At 46.7% G+C, this 27218-nt stretch overlaps 1 protein-coding gene across 3 annotated transcripts; it reads right to left on the minus strand.

Moving 5' to 3' along the window:
• Window positions 1-23466: 23466 nt before the first annotated feature.
• Window positions 23467-26502, minus strand: LOC119364947 (mRNA cap guanine-N7 methyltransferase 2-like). 3 transcript variants are annotated; one of them, XM_037630521.1, is made up of 12 exons: window positions 26188-26502; window positions 25961-26053; window positions 25771-25849; window positions 25575-25672; window positions 25417-25488; window positions 25223-25332; window positions 24969-25079; window positions 24794-24886; window positions 24618-24686; window positions 24340-24428; window positions 24186-24265; window positions 23467-24103 (listed from the first exon to the last, which is right to left on the minus strand). In XM_037630521.1, exons 2-12 carry the CDS (start codon window positions 26039-26041, stop codon window positions 23975-23977), a joined length of 1011 nt encoding a protein of 336 aa, XP_037486418.1. In that variant the 5' UTR covers window positions 26042-26053; window positions 26188-26502; the 3' UTR covers window positions 23467-23974. The 3 variants fall into 3 exon arrangements, with proteins under 3 accessions (XP_037486418.1, XP_037486417.1, XP_037486419.1); XM_037630520.1 differs by having other exon boundaries at window positions 25961-26059; window positions 26188-26501; XM_037630522.1 differs by having other exon boundaries at window positions 23467-24100; window positions 25961-26059; window positions 26188-26498.
• Window positions 26503-27218: the final 716 nt, after the last annotated feature.

Below are 27218 nucleotides of genomic sequence, written 5' to 3' on the forward strand. Positions count from 1 at the left end.
CGTGCCGTTATCAGTGATGATGCTGTGGGGGACACCATAACGGTGTACTACCCCAGATATAAAGTCTATCACTGGTCCGGACTCTGCCGTTTTAACTTGCTTGGCCTCTATCCATTTGGTGAATTTATCCACCATGACCAATAGGTACCTTTGCTTGTGGGTTCCCCCTTTAAGTGGTCCAACCATGTCAAGCCCCCAGACCGCAAACGGCCAGGTAGTGGGTATAGTTTTGAGGGCGGTGGGTGGCATGTGGCTCTGATTAGCAAAGAGCTGACAACCGACGCATCTTCGGACTAAGTCCTGAGCATCTGCCCGGGCCGTCGGCCAATAAAATCCTGTACGGAATGCCTTTCCTACAAGGGCCCGGGCTGCGGCGTGGTGTCCGCCTAGTCCAGCGTGAATTTCAGCTAGAAGGTCTCACCCTTCCTCTTCAGAGATACACCTTTGAAGGACTCCGGTTGTGCTTTTCTTATAGAGTTCTCCCTCATGGACCTTGTAGGCTTTAGATCGCCGGACTACGCAGTGGGCCTCATTATGGTCTTCGGGGAGTTCCTGTCTAAGCAAGTAGGCTAGGAACGGCTCTGTCCATGGGGCGATTACTGCCATTATGTCGTGAGCTGAGGGTGTTGTTTCGTCGGCTGGATCGCCGGTTATGTCAGATTGTTCTGCGGCTGCCTCTGGTTTGTTATTTCTGGACTCCTCTTCCCATAGTACGGATGGCTTGAACAGCCGTTCCAGGAAGATATTTGGAGGGACAGCGTCACGTTTTGCGCCGATGCGTGCCAATACGTCGGCCGCTTGGTTATTATCTCTGGCTACGTGGTGGAATTCAAGTCCTTCGAACCGAGCTGACATTTTAAGGACGGCGTTGCGATTGGCTGCCATTTTTGGATCCTTGGCGTCAAAATATCCATTTACTTGGGATATTGCGAGGTTTGAGTCCCCGCGCACCTCTAGGCGTTGGATGCCCATGGAGATTGCCATCCGGAGGCCATGTAAGAGGGCCTCGTATTCGGCTGCGTTGTTGGAGTCCGTGTACATGATCTTGAGTACGTATTGGACTCTGTCCCCGGTTGGGGACGTTAGTACGATGCCAGCCCCCAATCCGGCCAACATTTTGGAGCCGTCGAAATGCATAATCCAATTGGAGTATGCGCCATACTCTTTAGGGAGTTCGGCTTTAGTCCACTCAGCGACAAAGTCAGCCAAAACTTGCGACTTTATAGCTCGCCGGGGTTTGTAAGTTATGTCGAATGGTAAGAGCTCAATGGCCCATTTTGCAATCCTGCCCGTTGCGTCGCGGTTATTTATAATGTCATTTAGGGGTACTTCGGAGGCCACTGTTATCGAACACTCTTGAAAGTAGTGTCGGAGCTTCCGGGATGCCATGAACACCGCATATGCTATCTTTTGATAGTGTGGGTAACGGGACTTGTAGGGGGTTAAAACAGTGGATACGTAGTACACTGGTTTTTGAAGAGGGAATTTATGCCCTTCTGTCTCTCGTTCTACGACGAGCACCGCGCTTACTACTTGATGTGTTGCCGCGATGTATAACAACATAGGTTCGCCCAGGTTGGGCGCAGCCAGGACCGGATTCGTTGCCAATATGGCCTTTATTTCCTCGAGTCCGGCGGTGGCAGCATCCGTCCACTCGAAGTGTTCGGTGTGCCTGAGGAGGCGATAGAGGGGCAATGCCTTTTCTCCTAGGCGGGAGATAAAGCGGCTGAGAGCCGCCATGCATCCAGTCAATTTATGGATCTATTTGAGGTTTTTTGGAATATCCAACTGCGATAGAGCTCGGATCTTGGCCGGATTTGCTTCAATTCCTCTACCGGATACAATGAAGCCCAAGAGCTTTCCGGCTGGTACGCCGAAAACGCATTTTTCCGGATTCAGCTTGATGTCATATGCTCGGAGGTTGTCGAATGTGACCCTCAAGTCGTCTACTAGAGTTTCGACGTGTTTGGTTTTGACGACTACGTCGTCTACGCATGCCTCTACTGTTTTGCCGATCTGGGTAGCCAGACATGTCTGAATCATGCGCTGATATGTTGCGTCGGCGTTTTTAAGTCCGAAGGGCATCGTGTTGAAGCAGAATGGTCCATATGGAGTAATGAACGCCGTTGCGGCTTGATCCGCTTCTGCCATCTTGATTTGATGATAGCCGGAGTATGCGTCCAGGAAGCACAATGAACCGTGCCCTGCAGTGGCATCGATGATTTGGTCGATGCAGGGGAGGGGGAAGGGGTCCTTTGGGCAGGCTTTATTTAGGTCTTTGAAATCGACACATAGGCGCCAGGATCTGTCCTTCTTTGGTACCATTACCAGGTTTGCTAGCCAATCCGGATGTTTGATATCTCTGATGAATCCGGCTTCCAATAGTTTGGCTAGTTCTTCTCCCATTTCCTGTCTTTTGGGTTCGGAAAATCATCGAAGAGCCTGTTTGACTGGCTTGAACCCTTTTAGGATGTTTAGGCTATGCTCTGCCAGCCTGCGAGGGATTCCTGGCATATCTGAAGGATGCCAGGCGAAAATGTCCCAATTTTCCCGAAGGAATTCTCGCAGCGCGGCGTCTACATCAGGGTTCAACTGTGCCCCGATGGAGGCCGTCTTTGTCGGGTCCGTTGGGTGGACCTAGAATTTTATAATTTCGTCCGCTGGTTTAAAGGAGGTGGACTTGGATCTCTTATCGAGTATCACGTCGTCTCTGTGCACCGTAGCGCGCAGCGCGGTGAGTTCCTCTGCCGCTAGGGCTTCGGATAGTGCCTCCAGGGCTAATGCGGCTGTTTTGTTTTCGGCGCGGAGTGCTATGTCCGGATCACTAACGAGAGTGATTATCCCGCCGGGCCCAGGCATTTTGAGCTTCATGTACCCGTAATGGGGTACGGCTTGGAAAATCGTGAACGCCCCTCGTCCTAATATAGCATGGTATCCGCTGCTGAGCGGGGCCACTTGGAACGTGATTTCTTCGGACCTGTAATTGTCCGTGAGCCGAACACCACATCGAATGTGATTTTTCTGATGCAGCGTGCTTCCCGGCTAGGGATTATTCCTCTGAAGGTTGTGCTGCTTCGCTTAATGCGGCTCCAGTCTATTTCCATTTTTTGAAGAGTTTCCTCGTAAATGAGGTTGAATCCACTGCCGCCATCCATGAGTACCTTCGTAAGTCGAAAGCCGTCCACTATTGGACTGAGGACCAATGCGGCTGGTGCTCGGGCTGTTCGGAATTTAGGTTCGTCACTGGCGTTGAAGGTGATGGCCGCGTCGCTCCAAGGATTTGTTGTTGCTACTTAGTAGACTTCGGCAAGGCTATGGATCGTTCGTTTCCGCATATTGTTTGATGCGAGAGTCTCGAAGACGGTTGATACCGTACCGGTATTGTTGGTGTGGTTTCGCGGGGCTAGAAGCTCCTCGCCACTTTTGGCCACCTGCCCTAATATCCAACATGCACGAAGGCTATGTGTTGGGGTGGTGCCCTTGGTACTGTGAGTTGTACAGGGTTTGCTGAGCCATCCCTCCAGTACGGTTCCGTTCCCTTTAAGGGGCTTCTGTTTTTTGGTTCTTGTACTTGGTGCCTGAGTGTAATGCACCCTTTTGTTGCGGACTGGGGCTATGTTCGGGGCCGGATTATCCCGAAACCTATCTACGATTTTCTGGAAACTTTCCATGGCATAGTACTTCCGCACTATGGATGCCAAGTCGGCGAAACGCGTGATTTCACGATGGCTGACAGTGTTCCAGATTCCCCTGTCCGTGCAATTGTTGCAAAAGATCGAGATTGCGTTTTCCTCTCGGTAGTCCTTTATCCGGTCCATGACCAGGAGGAATCTAGCCCAGTAATGATGTACCGTTTTGGCTGGCTCTTGCCAGATTAGAGATAGATCGCATATATCTAGACGGGCGGGCCTAATTGAGCCCGGGACCTTGCCCATCTTGAGGCTCAAGGGCCGAGAAGTTTCTGAATTTGGAAGCTTGGAAAGTGGAACGTTGTCCAACAAGTCCGGTCCGATGCCTGACTTTATGTTCAGTGCTTGATCGGAATCCGCTCCTCCGCGGGAATCCAGCATGGAGGGTTCGGTAGCCCAGACACGACCAATTTTTAATATGGGAGAAGGATCGTCGCGATGTTCCTCTACCACCGTGACGAGGTGGGTAACCTGGGGAGAGTTAATCTCTCTCAGATCGGTTTTAAGCCCGATCCGATTGTAGTCTGTAGCGACTCCCAGGGCGGCGATCCGATCCAAGAGTTCATTTACAGACGAGAACTCTGCTGGATCTAACTGCTCGGCGAATTCCGAGTTGACGTGAAGATTGCTCTCGATGACACGAGAGGTCATCGTTGAAGCGGTGGCCGGACAGGCGGTCATAAGAAAACCTCCTAGACGGATAGTTTGGCCGGCGGCCAAGGCTCCATCGGCGAAGATGTCGTCCTTGAAGACGGGAAGAGGCATCCTTCCTATCGGTGACGGCACAGAGGAACTCTCAATGAAAGCACCAATGTCGGTGTCAAAACCAGCGGATCTCGGGTAGGGGGTCCCGAACTGTGCGTCTAGGCGGATGGTAACAGGAGACAAGGGACACGACATTTTACCCAGGTTCGGGCCCTCTTGATGGAGGTAAAACCCTACGTCCTGCTTGATTGATATTGATATTGTGGGTGTTTACAAGAGTGGATCTACCACGAGATCAAGGAGGCTAAACCCTAGAAGCTAGCCTATGGTATGATTGTAATGGTTGTTGTTGTTGTGTCCTACGGACTAGAGCCATCCGGTTTATATAGACACCGGAGAGGGCTAGGGTGACATAGAGTCGGTTACAATAGTAGGAGATCTACGTATCCGTATCGCCAATCTTGCCTTCCACGCCAAGGAAAGTCCCATCCGGACACGGGATGAAGTCTTCAATCTTGTATCTTCATAGTCTTGAAGTCCGGTCGATGATGATGATAGTCCGGCCGATGATGATAGTTCGGCCGATGATGGTAGTCCGGCTATCCGGACACCCCCTAATCCGGGACTCCCTCATGCGGCAAGAGCTCCAGGCTCTCGTGGAGAAACACGAGAGTTTGGAGCATGACTCGAAGGCTCGAGAGTCCGAGATCGCCTTGGCTCTTGAAAGTGCCAAAACCGCTAAGGCCGAAGCCTAGAAGGCCCTCCAGGAGATCGAGGCGATGAAGAAGATAGCGGCGGGTAAGGCATTCTTAATGCAAAGCAAGAATATAAAAGTAAATTATCTGTTACTTACCCGAATCTGGAGCTCTCCAGGAGTGTTCGCCGATCTGCCCTGTAGTGTGTCTGATGCCGCCGCATTCTACCGAGCCAAAGAGGGAAGCTCGACGGAAAAGGTGTTCTGGTCTGTATGCTGAGGCCGAACATCCGGTGCCCCTGAGCGACCAGCTGAAGCAGCTGGTCGAGCTCCACAAGGTGGCCGAACAGGCCATGAAGGGCCTCATAGTTCTGTTGTGGCCTAGAGAAGCCATGCCTGGGAGCTACTTCGGTCTGGTGCGGCGGCTGGTGGACGCATGTCCGTGGATTGAGGTCGTCCAGTGCTCCGTCTATATCGAAGGTGCCCGTCGGGCCCTTGCCCGTGCTAAAGTGCATTGGGGCAAGCTGGACGCTGGGAAGCTTTTGACAGACGCGCCACCGCCGAGCAAGGAGTATCGCACGCCCGAGATGTATTATAAGGGCGTCCTGAAGGGTGCCCGCCTTATAGCAGACGAATGCTCCAAAGATGTAATTTTTCAGTAGACTCGCATCTGTTATCCTGTATGCTGAAAACTTTGTTCATATGCGTTAAGCAACGCTTGTTAATTTAAAATATTACCTTCTGTGCGGCCGTTTATCAAATCTGAGAGATGCCAGTCGTCGGCTTCGACCCCCATGCCACGAGTGCTGGGGTGTTCGGGATAAACCTGAGCGCTCTTGTTCCCATTCTTGGGTCCATCTAGGGAGGCGCTCAGCACAATGAACCAGGCCGTCGGACTTATAATGCTTTATCACTCTCACTTAGCCATAGAATTCTATAATTTTAAATTTTGGCGAAGCCCCTAGTATTTGGAAGACTGAGTTCGGGGCGCTATCCACGCCTAGGCCGAATAAGTCCGGTTCCTCGCTCTAAGCGGCATAAGTCTTTAAAGACTCGGAAAACCTCGCGAACAGCGATCGGTCTCTCGCACTATCATGATGGTCAGTTTTATGTTTCTCTACTGAGGTGTTAACCCAGCTCAACTAGGGCACAATCGCAGTAGTTCTCCCAGCGCTACCTTAGCCAACATTGCGGAACGTAAGGTACCAAAACATGGGAGCCGGGCAAACCCAACTATTGACCCAAGACATGATTCGGAGCCGATGCATATAGTGCTATAAGTTCGGGGTGCCTCACTTGTGAGAGTGTTCGGTCTTCTCACACCATGTTATGGGGTGCTTAAGCCCCTGGTGTATTGGCCGTACCAAAGTGTACGGTTGCATAATGTCATGACTGAGCATATTTGTATAAAAAATAGATGAGTACAATAATAGATAAGAGCTATGTATTGTTTATTAAAAAAGGGCTGCTATGAAAGCAGAACGATACAAATAGTGTGATAAGCAAGAGATGGGATTATTTGACATGTCCCCTTCCAGGGGCAAGCTGCGGGACTTTAAGTAAAACAGGTATTAAGCTCGTTATAGGGACCACCTGGACATTTGGCACGGCTTGTTCCCTCCCTGGCTGTTGCATCGTGTGTTCGGCGAGTGTATTGCCGGACAGGCCTTCCGAATAGTTGGGTCCTGAAAGTATATAAGAAAGGAACGGCAGAATAGGGAGCCCCTCAGTGCGGTTGAGCCGCATTCTGGGCGTGCCGTAGTTGTGCCCCTCCCCTTATGCCCATGGTATTTCTAAAGCGTAATTATGTACGCGTGGTACCGATATCGCCATCTGGCGAGGGCTGGGGTTGGGGCCGCACTGCTATGCTTGCTCGGAACGTGCCAGCCGGCTTTGTTGTAGGTTACTTCGGGCTCGCTTGACGTTGTCCGGACGTTTGACACCTGGATTGGAGAATTGCCTTGAGAGGCTACTCTGTACTTCCGCCGCCAGGGCCGCCGTGTGCTCCTCCATTCGGAGAGAGCGTTCGGTGTTTCCATTTACTGTGATGACTCCGCGAGGGCCTGGCATCTTGAGCTTGAGATATGCATAGTGCGGCACCTTATTGAATTTTGCAAATGTGATTCGTTCGAGCAAGGCATGATAGCCACTGCGGAATGGGACTATGTCGAAGGTTAACTCTTCGCTTCGGAAATTATCCGGGGATCCGAAGACCACTTCGAGTGTGACTGAGCCTATACAGCTGGCTTCCACACCTGGTATGATGCCTTTAAAGGTTGTCTTTGTGGGTTTAATCCTCGAGGGATCTATGCCCATTTTTCGCATTGTATCCTGATAAAGTAGGTTTAGGCTGCTGCTGCCGTCCATTAGGACTCTAGTGAGGTGAAATCCGTCGATGATTGGGTCTAGGACCAATGCGGCGAATCCACCGTGACGGATGCTAGTGGGGTGGTCCCTTCGATCAAAAGTGATCGGGCAGGAGGACCATGGGTTGAACTTTGGGGCGACTGGCTCCAACACATAGACGTCCTTGAGAGCACACTTCCGCTCCCTTTTGGGGATGTGGGTTGCATATATCATGTTCACCGTCCGCACTTGCGGGGGGAATCCCTTCTGTCCTTTGTTGTTCGGTGACCGGGGCTCCTCCTCGTCATCACTATGCAGCCCCTTGTCTCTGGTTTTGGCACTTAACTTGCCTGCCTGCTTGAACACCCAACAGTTCCTGTTGGTGTGGTTGGCTGGTTGTTCGGGGGTGCCATGTATCTGGCACGAGCGATCGAGTATCCGGTCTAGACTGGATGGGCCCGGAGGGTTTCTTTTGAATGGCTTCTTCCGCTGACCGGGTTTAGAGCCTCTGAATTCGGCATTGACTGTCGTATCCTCAGTATTGTCGCCATTAATGCGGCACTTATGCTTGTTGCGACGTGACCTGCCGTTGTTGTCCTTGGTATCCGAATTGCCAGGGCTCTTGGTTATGTTATTGCTACGAGCTAGCCAGCTGTCTTCACCCGTGCAAAAGCGGGTCATGAGTGTCGTGAGGGCTGCCATAGATTTCGGCTTTTCCTGTCCCAGCTGCCGGGCAAGCCATTCGTCTCGGATGTTGTGCCTGAAGGCTGCAAGGGCCTCGGCGTCCGGACAGTCGACTATTTGATTTTTCTTGGTTAGGAACCATGTCCAGAATTGTCTGGCCGATTCTTCTGGCTGCTGGATTATGTGGCTTAGGTCATCGGCGTTTGGTGGTCGCACATAAGTGCCCTGGAAGTTGTCAAGGAATGTGGATTCCAAGTCTTCCTAGCAACTAATTGACTCTGCTGGCAGGCTGTTGAGCCAATGCTGGGCTGGTCCTTTAAGCTTAAGCGGGAGGTATTTGATGGCGTGTAGATCATCACCACGGGCCATGTGAATGTGAAGGAGATAGTCCTCTATCCATACCGCGGGATCTGTTGTGCCATCGTATGATTCGATGTTGACGGGTTTAAAACCCTCGGGGATTTGATGATCCATTACTTCATCTGTGAAGCATAGTGGGTGTGCGGCGCCCCTGTACTGGGCTATATCGCGACGCAGCTCGGATGAGCTTGGTCTGTTGTATTCGGCCTGGCCGTATTTATCATATCCGGCGTGACGGTTATCATCACGTGAAGTGGGGTGCCCACGCGATCCGTAGATCGATGTTGTTTGCCTTGCCTTGTTCTCCAATATGTCTCGCAGGTCTGTTGCATCTCCCCGCACTCTGGTATTTTTTGAGCGGTGCCGGGGTGCGGCTTGGATCGAGGGCCTGAAGGCCTCTCTATCGCGGCCACGGGGTGGCCGATCGGGCGCATCGTACGCTGGTGATGTAGGTTTAGTTGCTTCCTCCTCAAGTTGGAGTAGCAGCCTGCGCTTTGGGTAGCTCTTGGAGGGGCGTTCGAGTTTATACTCTTCGGCCGCCAGGACTTCGGTCCATCTGTCGGCTAGCAAATCTTGGTCAGCTCTAAGCTGCTGCTGTTTTTTCTTGAGGCTGCTTGCCGTGGCCATAAGCCTGCGTTTGAAACGCTCTTGTTCGACGGGATCCTCTGGCACGACGAATTCGTCATCGTCGAGGCTTGCCTCGTCTTCAGAGGGAGGCATATAATTGTCGTCCTCGACCTCTCTGTCGGCCGCTCTCTCATGAGGGCTGGCTCCTTCGTCCTCCTGCACTGAGTCCTGCTGGAGGGGGATGTCTTCGGCACTGTCCGGCGTGTTGTTATCTCCGGTGCCGGACTCGCTGTTTTTACTTTGGCGGGGTTTAGAGCGGCGCCGTTGACGTCGGCGCTTGGGTTGCTTTTTGGAGGGGTCGTCCTCCGTTTTTTCATCGCCATACCCTGCTTTGGGGGTGTCCACCATGTATATGTCATATGACGAGGTGGCTTTCCAGTTCCCTATAGGTGCTGGTTCTTGGTCGTCTCCTTCATCGGCGTCCATACCGTCGATGTCTTCGGAGTCGAAGTCGAGCATGTCGGTTAAATCGTCGACAATGGCTACGAAGTGGGTGGTGGGTGGGTTTCGAATTTCTTCATCGTCCGTATCCCAACCATTCTGACAGTAATCCGGCCAGGACTCTCCTGACAAAGAGAGATACTTTAGTGAGTTCAGGATATCGCCAAAGGGCGAGTGCTGAAAGACGTCCGTGGCGGTGAACTCCATGATCAGAGCCCAATCGGGTTCGATCGGAAGGGGTGCGGGATATACGGAGTCCGGAGCAGAGTCCGGCACCTTGGAGTCACGGGCCTTGCAAAGGACTAGGCTGGTATTCGGCTCTATCGCCGTAGAGATTGCGGCACCCGGGGCGGCGTCCAACCGTCCATCCTCGACTAGCACAGTCGGCTCCGAGCTCATGATCGGAGCGGACACCTGAGCGGCACTCTGGGCACTGTCCAGCGGCAGAGTTAGATCATGCCCATCGAGACAGTGTGGCACGCTCGGCCGTGGCTCGAATCCGTCGAAGATCAAGTCCCCGCGGATATCGGCCGTGTAATTCATGCTTACAAACCTGACCTGATGGCCAGGGGCGTAGCTTTCGATCTGCTCTAGATGGCCAAGCGAGTTGGCCCGCAGTGCGAAGCCGCCGAATACGAAGATCTGTCCGGGGAGAAAGGTCTCACCCTGGACCGCGTCGTGGTTGATGATCGAAGAAGCCATCGGGCCTGAAGGTGACGACACAGAGGAACTCTCAATGAAAGCACCAATGTCGGTGTCAAAACCGGCGGATCTCGGGTAGGGGGTCCCAAACTGTGCGTCTAGGCGGATGGTTACAGGAGACAAGGGACACGATGTTTTTACCCAGGTTCGGGCCCTCTCGATGGAGGTAAAACCCTACTCATGCTTGATTAATATTGATGATATGGGTAGTACAAGAGTGGATCTACCACGAGATCAGAGAGGCTAAATCCTAGAAGCTAGCCTATGGTATGATTGTTGTTCGTCCTACGGACTAAAACTCTCCGGTTTATATAGACATCGAAGAGGGCTAGGGTTACACAGAGTCGGTTACAATGGGAGGAGATCTTCATATCGTATCGCCAAGCTTGCCTTCCACGCCAAGGAAAGTCCCATCCGAACACGGGACGGAGTCTTCAATCTTGTGTCTTCATAGTTCAGGAGTCCGGCCCTCCGGACACCCCCTAATCCAGGACTCCCTCAGGGGGAGTCCTACTCCCTGTGGGAGTAGGACTCATCCCGGTGCGCCTCTCCCCTTGGCCGGCCGCACCCCCCCTTGCTCCTTTATATACGGGGGCAGGGGGCACCCTAGAGACACAACAATTGATCGTTTGATCTTTTAGCCATGTGTGGTGCCCCCCTCCACCATAGTCCACCTCGATAATACTGTAGCGGTGCTTAGGCGAAGACCTGCGTCGGTAGAATATCATCATCGTCACCACGTCATCGTGCTGACAAAACTCTCCCTCAACACTCGGCTGAATCAGAGTTCGAGGGACGTCATCGGGCTGAACGTGTGCTGAACTCGGAGGTGTCGTACGTTCATACTTGATCGGTTGAATCGTGAAGACGTACGACTACATCAACCGCGTTGTGCTAACGCTTCCGCTTACGGTCTACAAGGGTATGTAGACAACACTCTCCCCTCTCGTTGTTATGCATCACCATGATCTTGCGTGTGCACAGGAATTTTTTTAAAATTACTATGTTCCCCAACATTGCCCCCACTACCCACATTCATGTGGGTCCCCCATGCAGGTGGGCCCCACTCCAGAACCTTCTAGAACCTTCCCGATACAATACCGAAAAAGCCCGAACATTTTCAGGTGGCCAAAATAGGACTTCCCATATATAAATCTTTACCTCCGGACCATTCCGGAACTCCTTGTGACATCCGGGATCTCATCCGGGACCCGGAACAACATTCGGTAATTGCACACTAATTCCCATAACAACTCTAGCGTCACCGAACCTTAAGTGTGTAGACCCTATGGATTCGGGAATCATGCAGACATGACCGAGACAGCTCTCTCGCCAATAACCAACAGCGAGATCTGGATACCCATGTTGACTCCCACATGTTCCATGATGATCTCATCGGATGAACCACTATGTCGGGGATTCAATCAATCACGTATACAATTCCCTTTGTCAATCGGTATGTTACTTGCCCGAGATTCGATCGTCGGTATCCCAATACCTCGTTCAATCTCGTTACTGGAAAGTCACTTTGCTCGTTCTGTAATGCATGATCCTGCGATTAACTACTTAGTCACATTGAGATCATTATGATGATGCATTACTGAGTGGGCCCAGAGATACCTCTCCGTCATACGGAGTGACAAATCCCAGTCTCGATTCATGCCAACCCAATAGACACTTTCGGAGATACCTGTAGTGTACCTTTATAGCCACCCAGTTACGTTGTGATGTTTGGTACACCCAAAGCATTCCTACGGTATCTGGGGGTTGCACAATCTCATGGTCTAAGGAAATGATACTTGACATTAGAAAAGCTTTTAGCAAACGAACTACACGATCTTGTGCTATGCTTAGGATTGGGTCTTGTCCATCACATCATTCTCCTAATGATGTGCTTCTGTTATCAATGACATCCAATGTACATGGTCAGGAAACCATGACCATCTGTTGATCAACGAGCTAGTCAACTAGAGGCTCACTAGGGACATGTTGTGGTCTATGTATTCACACATGTATTACAGTTTCCAATTAATACAATTATAGCATGAACAATAGACAATTATCATGAACAAGGAAATACAATAATAACCATTTTATCATTGCCTCTAGGGCATATTTCCAACAGTCTCCTACTTGCACTAGAGTCAATAATCTAGTTCACATCATTATGTGATTGTAATGAATCCAACACCCATGGGGTTTGATCATATCTCGCTTGTGAGAGAGGCTATTAGTCAACGGGTCTGAACCTTTCAGATCCGTGTGTGCTTTACAAATCTATATGTCATCTTGTAGATGCAGCTACCACGTGCTATTTGGAGCTATTCCAAATAACTGTTCTACTATACGAATCCGGTTTACTACTCAAAGTCATCCGGATTAGTGTCAAAACTTGCATCGACGTAACCCTTTACAACGAACTCTTTTACCACCTCCATAATCGAGAAAATTCCCTAGTCCACTAGTTACTAAGGATAAGTTTGACCGTTGTCATGTGATCCATTCATGTATCACTCTTGTACCCCTTTACTGACTCATGACAAGGCACACTCCAGGTGCGGTACACAGCATAGCATACTATAGAGCCTACGTCTAAAGCATAGGGGACGACCTTCGTCCTTTCTCTCTCTTCTGCCGTGGTCAGGTCTTGAGTCTTACTCAATACTCATACCTTATAACACAGCCAAGAACTCCTTCTTTGCCGATCTATTTTGAACTCCTTCAAAATCTTGTCATGGTATGTATTCATTTGAAAGTACTATCAAGCGATTTTGATCTATCCTTATAGATCTTGATGCTCAATGTTCAAGTATCTTAATCCAGGTTTTCATTGAAAAACACCTTTCAAACAACCCTATATGCTTTCCAGAAATTCAACATCATTTCCGATCAACAATATGTCAACAACATATACTCATCAGAAATTCTATATTGCTCCCACTCGCTTATTTGGAAATACAAGTTTCTCATAAACTTTGTATAAGCCCAAAATCTTTGATCATCTCATCAAAGTGTATATTCCAACTCCGAGATGCTTACTCCAGTTCTTAGAAGGATTGCTGGAGCTTTGCATACTTTTTAGCATCTTATAGGATTGACAAAACCTTCCGGTTGTATCGTATACAACCTTTTCTCAAGAAAATCGTCAAGGAAACAATGTTTTGACATCCTATCTGCAAGATTTCATAAATAATGCAGTAACTGGTAATATAATTCCAACAGACTCTTAGCATTGCTACGAGTGAGAAAGTCTCATCGTAGTCAACTCCTTGAACTTGTCGGAAAACATCTTTGTGACAAGTTGAGCTTTCTTAATGGTGATACTTACCATCATTGTCCGTCTTCCTTTTAAAATCCATCTATACCCAATAGCCTTACGACCATCAAGTAGTTCTTCCAAAGTCTATACTTTGTTTTCATACATGGATCCTCTCGAATTTTATGGCCTCGAGCCATTCGTCGGAATCTGGGCCCACCATCGCTTCTCCATAGCTCGTAGGTTCATTGTTGTCTAGCAACATGACCTCTAAGACATGATTACATACCACTCTGAAGTAGTACACATCCTTGTCGACCTACGAGGTTTGGTAGTGACTTGATCTGAAGTTTCATGATCACTATCATCAGCTTCCACTTCAATTGCTGTAGGCGCCATAGGAACAACTTCCCGTGCCCTGCTACACACTAGTTGAAGTGATGTTTCAATAACCTCATCAAGTCTCCACCATCCTCCCACTAAATTGTTTCAAGAGAAACTTTTCCTCGGGAAAGGACCCGTTTCTGGAAACAATCACTTTTGCTTCCGGATCTTAATTAGGAGGTATACCCAACTGTTTTTGGGTGTCCTATGAAGATGCATTTTATCCGCTTTGGGTTCGAGCTTATCAGGCAAAACTTTTCACATAAGCGTCACAGCCCCAAACTTTTAAGAAATGACAGCTTAAGTTTCTCTAAACCATAGTTCATATGGTGTCATCTCAACGGAATTACGTGGTGCCCTATTTAAAGTGAATGTGGTTGTCTCTAATGCCTAACCCATAAACGATAGTGGTAATTCGATAAGAGACATCATGGTATGCACCATATCCAATAGGGTGCATTTATGATGTTTGGACACACCATCACACTATGGTGTTCTAGGCGGTATTAGTTATGAAACAATTTCCACAAGGTCTTAATTGTGTACCAAAATCGTAACTCAGATATTCATCTCTATGATCATACCATAGACATTTTATCCTCTTGCCACGATGATCTTCAACTTCACTCTGAAATTGCTTGAACCTTTCAATAATTCAAACTCGTGTTTCATCAAGTAAATATATTTAGAATCTACTCAAATCATCTGTGAAGTAAGAGCATAACGATATTCACTGCGTGCCTCAGCACTCATTGGATTGCACAGATCAAATGTATTACTTCCAACAAGTTGCTCTCTTGTTTCATCTCACTGAAAAACGAGGCCTTTCAGTCATCTTGCCCATGTGGTATGATTTGCATGTCTCAAGTGATTCAAAATCAAGTGAGTCCAAATGATCCATCTGTATGGAGTTTCTTCATGCATATATACTAATAGATATGGTTCACATGTCTCAATCTTTTAAAAAATGAGTGAGTCCAAAGATCCATCAACATGGAGCTTCTTCATGCGTTTTATACCAATATGACTCAAGTGGCAGTGCCACAAGTATGTGGTACTATCATTACTATCTTATATCTTTTGACATGAACATGTGTATCACTATGATCGAGATTCAATAAACCATTCATTTTAGGTGCAAGACCGTTGAAGGTATTATTCATATAAACAGAGTAACCATTACTCTCCTTAAATGAATAACCGTATTACAATAAACATAATCCAATCATGTCTATGCTCAACGCAAACACCAAATAACAATTATTTAGGTTTAACACCAATCTCGATGGTAGAGGGAGCATGCGATGCTTGATCACATCAACCTTGGAAACACTTCCAACACATATCGTCATCTCACCTTTAGCTAGTCTCCGTTTATTCCGTAGCTCTTTTATTTCGAGTTACTAACACTTAGCAACCGAACAGTATCTTAATACCCTGGTGCTACTAGGAGTACTAGTAAAGTACACATTTAATATAATGTATATCCAATATACTTCTGTCAACCTTGCCAGCCTTCTCATCTACCAAGTATCTAGGGTAGTTCTGCTTCAGTGATCGTTCCCCTCATTTCAGAAGCACTTAGTCTCGGGTTTGGGTTCAACCTTGGGTTTCTTCACTAGAGCAGCAACTGATTTGTCGTTTCATGAAGTATCCCTTCTTGCCCTTGCCCTTCTTGAAACTAGTGGTTTCACTAACCATCAACAATTGATGCTCCTACTCGATTTCTACTTTCGCAGTGTCAAACATCGTGAATTGCTCAAGGATCATCATGTCTATCCCTGATATGTTATAGTTCATCACGAAGCTCTAATAGCTTGGTGGCAGTGACTATGGAGAACCATCACTATCTCATCTGGAAGATTAACTCCCACTCGATTCAAGTGATTGTAGTACTCAGACAATCTAAGCACATGCTCAATGATTGAGCTTTTCTCCCTTAGTTTGCAGGTTAAGAAACTTGTCAGAGGTCTCATACCTCTTGACGTGGGCATGAGCCTGAAATCCCAATTTCAGCTCTTGGAACATCTCATATGTTCTGCAATGTTTCAAAAATGTCTTTGGTGCCTCGATTCTAAACCGTTTAACATTACACACTGAACTATCACGTAGTCATCTAAACGTGTATGTCAGATGTTCGCAACATCCACAAATGATGCTCGAGGTTTAGCACACCGAGCGGTGTATTAAGGACATAAGCCTTCTGTGCAGCAATGAGGACAATCCTCAGTTTACGGACCCAGTCCGCATAATTGCTACTAACAACTTTCAACTAAATTTTTCTCTAGGAACATATCTAAAACAGTAGAACCAAAGCGTGAGCTGCGACATAATTTGCAAAGACCTTTTGACTATGTTCATGATAATTAAGTTCATCTAATCAAATTATTTAATGAACTCCCACTCAGATAGACATCCCTCTAGTCATCTAAGTGATACATGATCCAAGTCAACTAGGTCATGTCCGATCATCACGTGAGACGGACTAGTCATCATCGGTGAACATCTTCATGTTGATCGTATCTACTATACGACTCATGTTCGACCTTTCGGTCTCTTGTGTTCCGAGGCCATGTCTGTACATGCTAGGCTCGTCAAGTCAACCTAAGTGTTTTGCATGTGTAAATCTGGCTTGCACCCGTTGTATGCAAACGTTAGGATCTATCACACCCGATCATCACGTGGTGCTTCGAAACAACGAACTTTCGCAACGGTGCACAGTTAGGGAGAACACTTTCTTGAAATTTTATGAGGGATCATCTTATTTATGCTACCGTCGTTCTAAGCAAATAAGATGTAAACATGACAAACATCACATGCAAATCATAAAGTGACATGATATGGCCAATATCATCTTGCGCCTTTGATCTCCATCTTGAGGCACGGCATGATCACTTTCGTCACCGGCATGACACTATGATCTCTATCATCATGATCTCCATCATCGTGTCTTCATGAAGTTGTCTTGCCAACTATTACTTCTACTACTATGGCTAATGGTTTAGCAATAAAGTAAAGTAATTACATGGCGTTATTCAATGACACACAGGTCATACAATAAATAAGACAACTCCTATGGCTCCTGCCGGTTGTCATACTCATCGACATGCAAGTCGTGATTCCTATTACAAGAACATGATCAATCTCATACATCACACATATCATTCATCACATTCTTTTGGCCATAACACATCACATAGCATACCCTGCAAAAACAAGTTAGACGTCCTCTAGTTGTTGTTGCATGTTTTACGTGGCTGCTATGGGTTTCTAGCAAAAACGTTTCTTACCTACGCAAAAGCCACAACGGTGATATGTCAATTGTTATTTACCCTTCATAAGGACCCTTTTCATCGAATCTGATCCGAGTAAAGTGGGAGAGATGGTCACCCGCTAGCCACCGTTATGCAACAAGTGCATGTCAGTCTGTGGGATCTGTCTCATGTAAGCGTATGTGTAATGTCGGTCCGGGCCGCTTCATCCCACGATGCCGCCAAATCAAGATAAGACTAGTAACCGTAAGCATATTGAACAAACCAACGCCCACAACTACTTGTGTCCTACTTATGCATAGAATCTACGCAACAGACCTAGCTCTGATACCATTGTTGGGGAACATAGCAATAATTCAAAATTTTCTACGCATCACCAAGATCAATCTATGGATATTCTAGCAACAAGAGAGGGAGAGGATGAGCATCTTCATACCTTTTAAGATCGCTAAGCGGAAGCGTCACTAGAATGCGGATGAGGGAGTCGTACTCGCGACGATCCAAATCGTGGAAGATCCGATCTAACGTCGAACGGACGTCGCCTCCGCGTTTAACACACGTATAGCCCGGGGACATCTCCTCCTTCTTGATCCAACAAGGAGAGAGGAGAAGTTGAGGGAGAGCTCCAGCAGCATGACGGCGTGGTGGTGGAGCTTGCAGTTCTCCGGTAGGGCTTCGCCAAGCACTACAGAGGAGGAGGTGGTGTTAGAGAGGGGGAGGGCTGCACCAGGGGCAAGGGTGCAGCTCCCATGCGCCTCCCCACTATATATAGGGGTGGAGGGGGCTGGTTTCTTGCCCTCCGAGTACATTGGGGCGTTGGCAAATGTGGGAGGAAAGAAATCCCATCATTTCCCTTCCCCACCGATTGTTATCCCCCTTTTTTAGGGATCTTGATCTTATCCCTTCGGGATATGATCTTATTCCTTCTAAGGGGGGGTCTTGGTGCTCCTTGACCAGGGGTGTGGGGCCTTGACCCCACTACCCACGTTCATGTGGGTCCTCCATGCAGGTGGGCCCCACTCCGGAACCTTCTAGAACCTTCCCGGTAGAATACCGAAAAATCACGAACATTTTCTGGTGGCCAAAATAGGACTTCCCATATATAAATCTTTACCTCTGGACCATTCCGGAACTCCTCGTGAAGTCCGGGATCTCATCCGGGACTCCGAACAACATTCGGTAAGTGCACACTAATTCCCATACAACTCTAGCGTCACCGATCCTTAAGTGTGTAGACCCTACGGGTTCGGGAATCATGCAGACATGACCGAGACAGCTCACTGGCCAATAACCAACAGCGGGATCTGGATACCCATGTTGGCTCCCATATGTTCCACGATGATATCATCGGATGAACCACTATGTTGGGGACTCAATCAATCCCGTACACAATTCCCTTTGTCAATCGGTACGTTACTTGCCCGAGATTTGATTGTCGGTATCCCAATACCTCGTTCAATCTCGTTACCGGCAAGTCACTTTACTCGTTTCGTAATGCATGATCCCACGACTAACTACTTAGTCACATTGAGCTCATTATTATGATGCATTACTAAGTGGGCCCAGAGATACCTCTCCGTCATATGGAGTGACAAATCCCAGTCTCGATTCGTGCCAACCCAACAGAAACTTTCGGAGATACCTATAGTGTACCTTTAGAGCTACCCAGTTACGTTGTGACGTTTGGTACACCCAAAACATTCCTACGGTATCCAGGAGTTGCACAATCTCATGGTCTAAGGAAATGATACTTGACATTAGAAAAGCTTTTAGCAAATGAACTACACGATCTTGTGCTATGCTTAGGATTGGGTCTTGTCCATCACATCATTCTCCTAATGATGTGTTCCCGTTATCAATGACATCCAATGTCCATGGTCAGGAAACCATGACCATCTGTTGATCAACGAGCTAGTCAATTAGAGGCTCACTAGGGACATGTTGTGGTCTATGTATTCACACATGTATTACGGTTTCCAGTTAATACAATTATAGCATGAACAATAGACAATTATCATGAACAAGGAAATACAATAATAACCATTTAATCATTGCCTCTAGGGCATATTTCCAACACCAAGCAAAACACATATCATGTGGTGAATAAAAATATAGCTCCAAGTAAAGTTACCGATGAACGAAGACGAAAGAGGGGATGCCTTCCGGGGCATCCCCAAGCTTGGGCTCTTGGTTGTCCTTGAATATTACCTTGGTGTGCCTTGGGCATCCCCAAGCTTAGGCTCTTACCACTCCTTATTCCATAGTCCATCGAATCTTTGCCCAAAACTTGAAAACTTCACAACACAAAAATCAACAGAAAACTCGTAAGCTCCGTTAGTATAAGAAAATAAATCACCACTTCGGTACTGTTATGAACTCATTCTAAATTCATATTGGTTTAATATCTACTGTATTCCAACTTCTCTATGGTTCATAACCTCCGATCCTACTCATAGATACATCAAAATAAGCAAACAACGCAATGAAAACAGAATCTTTCAAAAACAGAACAGTCTGTAGTAATCTGTATCAAAAGCATACTTATGTAACTTCAAAAATTATGAAATAAATTGGTGGACGTGAGGAATTTGTCTCTTAATCATCTGCAAAAATAATCAACCTAAAAGCACTCTCCAGTAAAACAAGGCAGCTAATCTCGTGATAGCAAAATTTTCTGTTTTTTACAGCAAGATCGCATAGACTTCACCCAAGTCTTCCCAAAGGTTCTACTTGGCACAAACACTAACTAAAACACAAAACCACATCTAAACATAGGCTAGATGAATTATTATTACTATACAGGAGCAAAAAGAAAAGAACAAAAATAAAATTGGGTTGCCTCCCAACAAGCGTTATCGTTTAATGCCCCTAGCTAGGCATGATGATTTCAATGATGCTCACATAAAAGATAAGAATTGAAAAATAAAGAGAGCATCATGAAGAATATGACTAGAACATTTAAGTCTAACCCACTTTCTATGCATAGGGATTTTGTGAGCAAACAACTTATGGGAACAATAATCAACTAGCATAGGAAGGCAAAACAAGCACAACTTCAAGATTTTAAGCACATAGAGAGGAAACTTGATATTATTACAATTCCTACAAGCATATGTTCCTCCCTCATAATAATTTTCAGTAGCATAATGAATGAATTCAACAATATAACCATCACATAAAGCATCCTTTTCATGATCTACAAGCATAGAAATTTTATTACTCTTCACATAAGCAAAATTCTTCTCATTCGGAATAGTGGGAGTATAATAAGAGACTCGAATACTATAAATTGTTTCAATATTAAAAGTGTAATGTTCAGAAAAAGGGTGATCATAATCATGACAAGTTTTATAAATATAATCGTCACTACTTGTTATAGCATAAGTTTCATCACAATAATCATCATAAGTAGCAACTTTGTTCTCATCATAATCAATTGAAACCTCTTTCAAAATAGTGGATTCATCACTAAATAAAGTCATGACCTCTCCAAATTCACTTTTATCAATATAATCATCATAAATAGGAGGCATGCTTTCATCATAATAAATATTCTCATCAAAACTTGGGGGGACAAAAAATATCATATTCATCAAACATAGCATCCCCAAGCTTGTGGCTTTGCATATCATTAACATCATGGGTATTCAAAGAACTCATACTAATAACATTGCAATCATGTTGTTCATTCAAAGATTTAGTGCCAAACATTTTATAGACTTCTTCTTCTAGCACTTGAGCACAATTTTCCTTACCATCATTCTCACGAAAGATATTAAAAAGATGAAGCGTATGAGGCAAACTCAATTCAATTCCATTTTTTTGTAGTTTTATTTTATAGACTAAACTAGTGATAAAACAAGAAACTAAAAGTTTCGATTGCAAGATCTAAGGATATACCTTCAAGCACTCACCTCCCCGGCAACGGCGCCAGAAAAGAGCTTGATGTCTACTACACAACCTTCTTCTTGTAGACGTTGTTGGGCCTCCAAGTGCAGAGGTTTGTAGGATAGTAGAAAATTTCCCTCAAGTGGATGACCTAAGGTTTATCAATCCGTGGGAGGCGTAGGATGAAGATGGTCTCTCTCAAGCAACCCTGCAACCAAATAACAAATAGTCTCTTGTGTCCCCAACACATCCAATACAATGGTAAATTATATAGGTGCACTAGTTTGGCGAAGAGATGGTGGTGCAAGTGTAATATGGATGGTAGATATAGGTTTTTGTAATCTGAAAATATAAAAACAGCAAGGTAACTAATGATAAAAGTGATCGTAAACGGTATTGCAATGCTTCGAAACAAGGCCTAGGGATCATACTTTCACTAGTGCAAGTTCTCTCAACAATAATAACATAATTGGATCATATAACTATCCCTCAACTGCAACAAAGAGTCACTCCAAAGTCACTAATAGCGGAGAACAAACGGAGAGATTATTGTAGGGTATGAAACCACCTCAAAGTTATCCTTTCTGATCGATCTATTCAAGAGTCCGTAGTAAAATAACACGATGCTATTCTTTCCGTTCGATCTATCATTGAGTTCGTACTAGAATAACACCTTAAGACACAAAATCAACCAAAACCCTAATGTCACCTAGATACTCCAATGTCACCTCAAGTATCCGTGGGCATGATTATACGATATGCATCACACAATCTCAGATTCATCTATTCAACCAACACAAAGTACTTCAAAGAGTGCCCCAAAGTTTCTACCGAAGAGTCAAGACGAAAACGTGTGCCAACCCCTATGCATAAGTTTAACAAGGTCACTGAACCTGCAAGTTGATCACCAAAACGTACATCAAGTAGATCACGTGAATATCCCATTGTTACCACAGATAAGCACATACAAGACATAGATCAAGTGTTCTCAAATCCTTAAAGACTCAATCCGATAAGATAACTTCAAAGGGAAAACTCAATCCATTACAAGAGAGTAGAAGGGGAGAAACATCATAAGATCCAACTATAATAGCAAAGCTCACGATAAGATCGTGCCAAATCAAGAACACGAGGGAGAGAGATCAAACACATATCTACTGGTACATACCCTCAGCCCCGAGGGTGAACTACTCCCTCCTCGTCATGGAGAGCGCCGGGATGATGAAGATGGCCACCGGTGAGGGATCCCCTCCTCCGGCAGGGTGCTGGGACGGGCTCCCGAGAGGTTTTTGGTTGCTACAGAGGCTTGCGGCGGCGGAACTCCCGATCTATTGTGCTCCTCGATGTTTTCAGGGTATATGGATATATACAGGCGAAGGAATTTGGTCAGGGGAGCCACGAGGGGCCCACAAGGGTGGGGGGCGCGCCCAGGGGGTAGGGCGCGCACTGGACCCTCGCGGCCACCTCGTTGCTTCCCTGATGTCTACTCCAAGTATCCTGGATTGCGTTTGTTCCAAAAATAACTCTCCCGAAGGTTTCATTCCGTTTGGACTCCGTTTGATAATCTTTTTCTGCGAAACACTAAAATAGGCAAAAAAACAACAACTTGGACTGGACCTCCGGTTAATAGGCTAGTCCCAAAAATAATATAAAAGTGTATAATAAAGCCCATTAAACATCCAAAACAAATAATATAATGGCATGAATACTTCATAAATCATAGATACATGATGCTGGCAACGACATTATCATATTCCCACTTTGGATGTGTTTGGCTACAGAAATGGTAATGACACTGTTAACGTAATCAGATCACGGTGTTTAAGGAGATGTAATGTTTTTTTTAGTTTGTTTGGTTCACATCTGGTAAAGGAATTGATTACTCGTCGCTCTCTTGCTTCGCCCAAGATCTCTAGCATCGCCGGCCATCTCCGAAATCAAGCGGCTCCGGCCATCTCCGAAATCAAGCCGGCCATCTCTGAAACCAAGCGCCGCCGGCGGTCGAATCTTGTGCACCACCGGTCGTCCCCGGGCATGTGCACTTTCAGCCGCCTCTGGTCTCAAGCACCGCCGACCCTTCCCGAACACCGCCGTCGGCTGCTCCGATCTCCGCAGGGATTCAAAGGGAGTAGGGGACGCACCGGCACCGGACTCAAAGAGGATCATGGAGGCGGTGGCGGAGGAGGGGTTCGTGCGGGGGCCATGGCCTCATGGGCTCGGTAACGTAACCTTTACCGGTGGGTTGTGAGCGGTATCAATCAATAACTGGGCTGGACCTGTTTACGGCAGGACGTGTTTACGGAGTTGAGTTTCCAAACACAGGTAGCGGTTTTCCTTTACGGTGTAAACAGGTGCTGGGCAAAAATCTCTGAAACAAACACCTCCTTTGTGTAATCAGCTGGTATAACTCTTGCTAGATTGTGGCGTGCATCCACGTTATGCTGCAGTCAATTGATCAAAACTGTTTTCACCAATAGTTGTATCATCTACTCCCTCCTTCCCATAATTCCCATAATATAAGACTTTTTTGACATTACATTATGGGACAGAGGGAGTAGTAGAAAGATAAGTCCTTCACAGTCACACTAGCACAAAATTCTGAAAAGCCATGCTATACAAAGCACACAACTTAAGTGTACCTCTACATAATAAAATACCTTGTACTACTAGTTAGGACCTAATGCAACATGACTTGAAATAGACTACTGGTGATGACAGCACACATGGAAATTGGCCTGGTGGACTTCAACGAATGCCCAAACTTGCATCAACCACCCGCGTGAGCTTCAGATCAACCTTTTTCCCTTTTGACATGAGCTTCAGATCAACTAGCGACACAGGGGAGGTCACAAGCATGGCCATGCACCATCAACTGAGAGAGCAGAATTACCCCAAGTCTATATCTACATCTGAATTTTCTGGCAAACTAATTAAGCCTCATATCTGCAGGTCCTGGGCCCAGGATCCCTTTCTGATCAGGGTCTATTGGCATCACCTCTGCCTGTGGCCGTCTCAAATCATCCGCTGCCGCCTGCTGCCTCCAGAGCCTCTCCTGCTGTTTCAATCAGGGGTTAACTAATACTCACCACTGAAACAGTAAACAAAAATCTAGTGCTGCTTGGCAAGGAAGAGCAGACCTCTTCATCTGGGTCAGGTGTTACAACAGGTGGTATTGCATCTGGATCAGGCTTCTGGAACACAAAAGTCGAATACAGGCCTGCACAAATCAGATTAAGCACTGAGCGAATTGGAATATTTGGATGAACCCAATGCAGGAAAAGGGTACATCACCTAAAATATCATAGGAACGAGCAATGAGCTTTCCACGAGGGTCAACCAAATTGGCACCACAACTACCAAGCATTGGAGCAAACTGAGTTCTGGAAGTCAGTCAGAACCAAAATAAACCATCAGATATATCCACCATTGATTAGTATATAATCACATTACATTTCTTTGGAAAAGAGGAGGAAAATTTAAGTAACTTATGCAAATAAATTTTACTATGAAGCATTATGTATTAAATGACTTCATGGGAATAACATAGGCGTTCAATAAGATACGGGCACCTGTTGTCATCATAAAACTCAGTTAAGTTCTGGATCTCCACATATTCAAGTCCAGCCTCCCTTGCTAATCTGCTCCAACATATTATAATATTGTGAAAACCTTGTGACCCAAGTTGTTGGTTTACATGAACGGAAGACTACAGCAAAATGTTGGAAATGAATGAGAAAATTGTAACCTCATAAGGCTGGGAAAGTGAACGAGGCAATGATTCTCAAACATTGCTTCATTTGCAAATTTGAGTTGGTACTTCTTTCCGAAGAAGGGAAACCTGCACCATTTGGATGTAATGCATGAACCTAAAGATAGAAAACCTTTTCGAATGTAAATAGATACAGAAGTTGAGCTCATACTTTTCTTCCTCGATTTCGAAGGTAATTGTATAGTTGTCAGAGCGGATGCTATTTGGAACAACCTTCAGACCCTTATTATGTGAAGCCTCAACATTCTTTTGATATTTAGTCCTACAACATCAAAATGCCGTTAAGCTCACAAAGATCCAGAATAGTGGTGTTCAAACTAAATTTGATATTGGAGAATATATATTAAAGATTAGATGGTAACTAATCTTTAAATATTGAAGAATATATGGTATGAGGGGCCATACCATAATGTAGATGAATCAGGAATTATGCCAAAGAAATAGCCTCCAGGTTTGAGCAATGATGACACGTTATTGAGAAGCTTCTTTGCGTGTTCCTCACTTTCAAAGCATAACTATCTTTCAACATGGATAAACTTTGAAGATTAGCAAAGCTTAACAGTATGCCATATTCCGGAGGTGGAGAAAACCCAACTTGCCTGTAAATTCTGCATGCAGCAAACTGTATCTGCTTGGATGCCCTTTTCTTGCAACTGAGCTTCAAAGTCATCCTGTCATAGAGACCACCATACATGCCATCAGCTCTTAAGACTTCAAATTTCGTGCAAGTAAGAAGGGGTGGGGGAGAGGAGATTACAGCGGAAGGATTCAACTCGATGAACTCAGTGGTGAAAGGTTTCCATTTGTTCTCCCACAGTTCACGGTCGTCACTACTGACAGCCGACGCAGAAGCGTCTATCACGGAAAGCAATGAGTTCACTATAGGCAAAAGATTTCATGTACTCTGAACAAAGTAACCAAGTAGGGGCTCAGGTTATAGTGAGTCGACCTACCAATTCCTATGTAGCGACCAGCTTGGGCATCAGCCCACTTTTCTGTATCAGCTCCGCCGTTGCAGTACATGTCGCAGACCTTCAACATTTCCCAACGGGTAAAAGCAAGCCAGCATCAGGTTTCTGCTGCTCAGTTCTTCGCTAACCAGAGCGAATTGGATATCGGAAAAGAGAGGAGCGTAGAACAGACCGTGGCATAAGGAAATGCAAATATCTTGATGAGTGCAGCCTTCGCGAATTCATACAGCAGGTGATGTGGCGCCGCCGCCATGCACTGTCTCTGCTGCAGCTGCAGATAAACACGTAGACGATGGTTGGGGGTTCAAGGGCGGATCTAGACGGCGTGCCGGTGCACGCTCAAAATTTCCCGAGGTTCAGCGGGGTTTAACAAATCATGGATGAAGAAAGTGCTCATACCTTAGAAACCAATCAACAAAACTGCGGACGGGGTCGAGGCAGCAGGGATGCGATGGGGTTGGACGGAAACGGCGGTGCCAGCGATGCGGAGAGGTAGCGCACCGAGCGCCGACGGTACCGCGCCGGTATGGGGCGGCGGAGAAGAAGCCGTGTAGGGACTTTGGGTGTTATCGTACCCGCGCCTAGGGGACGCGCCCGGGCTCTCCGGCGGCGCGTACAGAAGCTCCGGCGGCGGGCAAGAACGGCGAGGGGCTGCTGAAGACGACGCTCTCGATGTGATTCTCGCAACTGGGCCAACCAACGAGCCACGGACTAGACTCCATCTGGGCCGCAGCAGGCCAGAGGGAGTTGTTGAGCCGCAGGACAGAGCCCGCTTTGCTCCACGTAGCCTGCTAGCCTCGCGTGACAGTTTTGAGGCCTCGTTCGGTGCGGAGGATTTTCGTGGGAAAAACATAGAAATAAAGATTTCGGATGAAAAAATTTCTATATATGCATTCGGTTTGTAGAAAATGTATACAGAAATTTCGTAAGAAAACTACTCACTTCCTGTGTTTTTCATGAAACTGCACATCCACCCAAAGCTTATTTTGCACGTAGGAACGAGGCAAGTCAATCCAGACAGTCACTCCCGCGCCTCCTCAGAGCTCAGTGGATTCTGGCCGCCCGATCCGTTTTCCTGATGCGATTCTAGCCGTCGGATCAAGCCTCTGGACGATCTGGGCCGCCCGATCAAAAAACGGCGCTGTAGCAATGAATAGTTATTCTTCCCTCGCGATCTCACTCACTCCGTGGTTCCCGACTGGGTCTCGCTGACTTGTGGGGTAGCGCGCCCGGTGGGACCCGCGTGTCATTCTGTGTGTGTGACGCGTCTCGTGCATCCCGTCCGCGCTCCCCAGCGGTAAAGATCTCGTTGCCACCGTCGAAATTCTCGTCGCCCGCCGAGGGCATTTTCGACTTTTCGCATACCCGACGCCAGATGGCTTTCCCTGGTTGGCAGACTCATCCCCAATCGAGTGAGACGGCTAGGGTTT

This window comes from Triticum dicoccoides, chromosome 2B (assembly GCF_002162155.2).
Source record: "Triticum dicoccoides isolate Atlit2015 ecotype Zavitan chromosome 2B, WEW_v2.0, whole genome shotgun sequence".
NCBI lineage: Eukaryota > Viridiplantae > Streptophyta > Magnoliopsida > Poales > Poaceae > Triticum > Triticum dicoccoides.